We start from the raw sequence: 5222 nt of genomic DNA, 5'->3' as shown, positions 1-5222 counted from the left end.
CGTTCACCGTTCGCGTTCACTCGCCGTTCACCGTTCGCGTTCACGTTCGTCTGGAAGCCACGTTGCCCTGCTTCAAACTCTGCGACCAACCTGTGCGCTCCACCTAGCCGTCGAACTGCTCTCTTTTGTCGCCGCCGTGAGTTCCCTAAACCCACCACCAGACAATACACTCACACAACACCAATACTCTGCTTGAAACTCTGCAACTTCTTATTTCTATTACAATAAGTAACTATTTGATTTGGCAGTGGTTTGGATCTTTTTCATAGACTGAATTAAAGTATACAATATTATGTTCTCTTCTCTATCACATTGATACTAAGCTTTGAATTCTCTTATTTCGTTTCAAGTTTACCGCACTCAACATGTTTGATGAAATGCTTTAACCATATTTCGGGTTGGTTTTATGAATAATCTTGATACTAGTATCTAGTAAGCTAATTTTATGAAACTATCCTTATTTAGTTATACTGAATTACCACTTATTTATGTTTTCCACTCTATTGTTCAGCATAATTAGTTTAAAGATATAATTGGTCAAAAATAATTAATATTTTCTTGATATTTAAATGTGACAGGTAATTTTAAACATGAAAAAGAACTTCTAAAATGGCAGATACAAAAGAAATTGAAGGGTAACTTTTCTGGTGGAAATTGGGTTATGCTGGACTAGTATTTCGTTTTCCCCCCTTTGATTAGTTCTTTTGGGATTTTGATAACTTGTGAAGGGTTATTTTAACTTACAAGTTTGTTATTTTGAAATACGCAAGCATTCACAGGTGACGGTAGAAATACTGAAACAAATTTTTTGTTCCTCATAGATAATTTGCTTATCTTGAACATTTTATGAAATCATGGAGATGTCTGATGGAAAGACTGTAAAACTGTTTCAATGTATGGTTTATGCAAAGGAAATCACCTTGCTTTTGTTTATTATCTAACTTTTGCCTCTTACTACTTTGTTATAAACCTTTTCCCTGTTTCAGAGACGCCCGGAACAGCAGAGTTGCTCTGTTTGACGGCATTAAGGAGGGAGGCATCCGAGCATCATCACTTTACTCCTCCTATAATGAAATTGATGAACAAGATAACGAGCGAGCAATGGGTGGATTGCAAGATAGAGTCAGTTTGTTGAAAAGAGTAAGTTTAATTTTTCTTGTAAAATAATCTAGACCTAAGTTTGTTCTTCCTGTATATTATACTTGAAGAACGCTGTGAATTATGATCATTTCCTCATTTATTTCTTTTCAGCTATTGGTAACCTTCTCATTATTTTGATGTGTTAACGTGTTGTTGATGTGATTGTAACAGATCTCAAGTGATATACACGAGGAGGTGGATAGTCATAACCGGATGCTGGACCGCATGGTTTGCATATAACTATAAAAAATATTTATCATTTGCACTGCTACTTTTTTGTTCTTCTTTGATAAAATGTTGGTATTTGTTTAGGGGAATGACATGGATTCTTCAAGAGGAGTTCTTTCAGGAACTATGGACAAATTCAAAATGGTATGTGGATTGTGGAATTGTAAAACCATATGGCTTTTGCAGTAGAGTTTTCATCTGGTTCTGATTTTTCTTTGTATTTGTTTTCTTCTCTACTTTTTTTCCCCACTCTTTTAATTATGTTGTACCTTCTTTCAGGTCTTTGAGAAAAAAATACAGCCGAAGAACGTTTTCACTTATAGCATCCTTTGTTGTGCTTTTCCTTATAACATACTTTTTATGTTGTAATTCAGGCCCGTGAATTCCTTTCCAAATGGGGTGATCTCAGCCAGACCCAAATTTTTGCTAAGAATGAAATGTTGAGGTGATTTTGATGTCTTCATAGTGTTAACTTTTCTCTTTTAAGATATACTCTTATTGACTATACTGATTTAATCTTATGTTTATGTTGAAATTAGGGCTTGACCCATTTTGATGAGATTCTATGAGAAGCTGATGGTATTATCCAATCTCGTGGTAATTTGGGCATTGATCTTCCACCAGATAAGGTTAGTTTTGCCTTTGAAATTCATTTTGTTGTTTGAATGACTCATGTTGTGGGTGTAAATAGCTATGTTTGTGGTCATGTGGATAATGCATTTAAAACAAATGGATGCTTCCATATGTTTAAAAAAGGTTTAAAATAGTGCATCTAATGTTACAAATTTTCTTTGAACTGAACCACATTTATGATTGTTGCCTCTGCCATGCTTCTTATTGTAAATGTATAATTATATTTGCTTTGTGAATGGAAAGTCAATATTAATTAATTTTGATTTGCTTTTGTAGGTGTTCTTATTTCGAAAATCTGCCCTATACAAGTGTAATATGGCTGGAAAACCTGCTGTACTTACATGTGTTGTGGATAGTATGACTGACAACTTAAGACCCACTCGTGCTGAAGCCACTGATGTTGCCAATGCTGTTTTGGATGGTAAGTTACCAACTGTATGATGCCACATGTAATGATTAAGCCATTTTTTTTTGAATTTACTGATCCCATTTTTCGTGCGCTTGAAGCTGTAACTGTATTCTTCTGAATGATTTTTGGTTTCTATCTTCAGTTATAACTACTTATTGGGTTCATGTTTGTTGAATTTTTAAACAAACATACAGGCAGTGATGCAATACTTCTGGGTGCTGAGACCTTGCGTGGGTTGTACCCTATTGAGACTATTTCCACTTTTGGCGGAATTTGTTCAGAGGTAATTTCATTTCATATCTCAGTGGAATAATCAATAATACACTATGGTATGACTGACCTGAGTTCATGCAAGTAAATTTCCATGATATTAACAAGCAAAATGAGAATAATTAGAAGATTAGTTTAGTCGTTTAGATTCATCTTCAACCTTAGCACATTATAATATTAACAGAAGTCAGAACATAGATTCATTTTTATTATTTTCTCTTACTGTCTTATGGTGATTTATCTTGTATAGTATTAGATCTGCACTACTTTTGCCAATTGCTTGATTGAAATCCTCTGAATCATATGAAATGTTCTCCCATTTTAATTGTCACTGAAAGTGTTACTGTTGGCTGATGTTTCTGCCTTTTATTTCATGTCCTTATAGGCTGAGAAGGTTTTCAATCAAGACCTCTATTGGCAGTGTTACAGAAAGATAAGTTCAATCCCAGATGCTATGTTGCTGCTGCTACTGATAATATGAGTCTTCAAAAGGCTCAGTTGCTGGAGAATTCCTTGGCAGATCAGGTGAATTTTTTTGACTCCAGAACCTCCGTTTATTTTATTTTATTTTTTGTGAACTTTGTTTCAGTTTTGCCATGTGTGTGTTCCGAGTTTTGGTTAACTTTTTCTTTCTTTGATGGGCGAGGGTTTTGGAATTGTTCAATGTATATTGAGTGTTTAGTCAAATTGAATTGCTGATATATGCAGAGTGTGCGCTATCCTGCAATACCAGATGGCCATGAGATTAGGAAAACCAAGTTAAAGACCATGATTGAAGTATCTCGAGGCAGCGAATAAGGTTTTGTTAGACTTCTGGTGGAGTGAACGGGACTTGCCATTTTTTGACACATTTGGAAAAGGCGCATTATTGAAAGTGGAAGAAGCTTTTGTTAATTCAAGTTTGACTTGTGCATATCAGAATGGGGATTCAGTGCTCCAGATTCTCTCCATGTTGTACGAATTCACAAGTTAAGGCATCTGTTCCTGAAACTCCAGATGCCGGTGGGTAAAATCATACCATAACCATAGTGGATTGTGTTGTTCTGGTTGTGTGACAAGAAGTTCTGATTTATTATGGATGTTTATTTGAGTTTTGGTCCAGAAAATGAGGACACAAGTGAGGTCAGTAACTGGCCTATGTTATGTGAATTTTCTCTAGAGTAACTGACGAAGAATGCTTGTAAGATATTAAAGAATTGCTGGAAGGCTATACACCGAATGATGGATATTGAAGTATTAGATAGCATTGTATTTTTTGCTCAAGTTGAAAAGCTTGTTGAGAAATTAGAGTTTTGAACCCGAGATTTATTTGGTATTTGAGTATTAATGTATAAAACAATTATAGCAATAATTATATATGTCAGTAATTACTATTTGATTTGTTTTGTAATAAAAAATTGCATAATGGTTTGGTAATAAAAAAGGACTGAAAATTTATATTGTGCAGTGATAAAGGAAAAGTCAAAAAAAGGATTTTTTTTTAATTTGATAAGGCTATTGCCACGCTTTAAAAGCGTGGCCATATCGCTCTCTATCGCCACGCTTTAAAAGCGTGGCCATATTTCTCTCTATTGCCACGTTTTAAAAGCGTGGCCGTATCTCTCCCTGTCGCCACGCTTTAAAGCGTGGCCATATCTCTCACCTACAGCTACGCTTTTAAAAGTGGCAATTTATAAAAAAACGTGGCAAAAAAAAAGCGTCGCGATAAACTGAAAAAAGCGTGGCGATAGAGCAACCGCCACCCTTTGATAGGTCACCCTTTCAAAAGCGTGGCGGTAGCTCAAAAAGCGTGGCGAAAAGCTATCGCCACGCTTTTTTCAGCTTTTTGCCACGCTTTAAAAGCGTGGCAATAGACGTGTTTTCTTGTAGTGGCATAACAGACGCGCGACGGGGAGGTAGGACTTGCCATCCGCGATGATGGCTGCTGGGATAGTGGCGCAAAAACAATGGCAAAGGGCGAGGCGCGTCGGGTTGACCGGCGGAGGTGGAGGTGGTGTCGGTGGGAGGCTACGGCGGCGTCGATATGGTCGGCGAGGAGTACAACAACGTGATGTGAGGGCCAGAGAATATGGTAGAGAGTTTTAGACGTGTATTGGAGGTTTTAGTGAGATTAGGAATAACTGTACGTAACTGTGAACGAGTTTAAATGCTAATCTAATTTTTTAAAATTTAAAATTTAAAATTAAAGATCTAATTTTTAATTTTATTGTATACATTATATACTAAAATTATTGTCTCCCCATACTTTCTCATATAAATTTGGTTTAGTAATAATAAAAATGTCAGAAAGTATATACATAAAAATTATTATAATCAAATTAAATTCACAATTATAATTAAAGAAAAAACATTAAGAATATCAAAATTTATTATTTTTAATAATCATTTAGTCATTAACTCAATTTTTTAGTCTAATCCTTTTAATTTAGTAATTTAATCATATATTTTATCTCATATTTTTTAATATTGATAACAAAAATTAATAAATTTTTATAATCCTCCAGTATTTCTCATAATTAAATATCTAATAAATAGAGGTCGA

General features: G+C 34.9%; 2 protein-coding genes across 2 annotated transcripts; both read left to right on the top strand.

Moving 5' to 3' along the window:
- Nucleotides 1–810: 810 nt before the first annotated feature.
- On the top strand, nucleotides 811–3096 carry LOC107494320 (bet1-like SNARE 1-1). The gene is made up of 7 exons (XM_052262740.1): nucleotides 811–1140; nucleotides 1312–1368; nucleotides 1453–1813; nucleotides 1908–1997; nucleotides 2278–2422; nucleotides 2605–2693; nucleotides 3066–3096. Exons 1-3 carry the CDS (start codon nucleotides 904–906, stop codon nucleotides 1555–1557), a joined length of 399 nt encoding a protein of 132 aa, XP_052118700.1. The 5' UTR covers nucleotides 811–903; the 3' UTR covers nucleotides 1558–1813; nucleotides 1908–1997; nucleotides 2278–2422; nucleotides 2605–2693; nucleotides 3066–3096.
- LOC127748499 (pyruvate kinase 2, cytosolic-like) lies at nucleotides 2317–3478 on the top strand. Its single transcript, XM_052263079.1, has 4 exons — nucleotides 2317–2422; nucleotides 2605–2693; nucleotides 3110–3205; nucleotides 3389–3478. Exons 1-4 carry the CDS (start codon nucleotides 2317–2319, stop codon nucleotides 3476–3478), a joined length of 381 nt encoding a protein of 126 aa, XP_052119039.1.
- Nucleotides 3479–5222: the final 1744 nt, after the last annotated feature.

This window comes from Arachis duranensis, chromosome 6 (assembly GCF_000817695.3).
Source record: "Arachis duranensis cultivar V14167 chromosome 6, aradu.V14167.gnm2.J7QH, whole genome shotgun sequence".
NCBI lineage: Eukaryota > Viridiplantae > Streptophyta > Magnoliopsida > Fabales > Fabaceae > Arachis > Arachis duranensis.
This window is presented reverse-complemented; position numbering and strand designations above follow the sequence as displayed.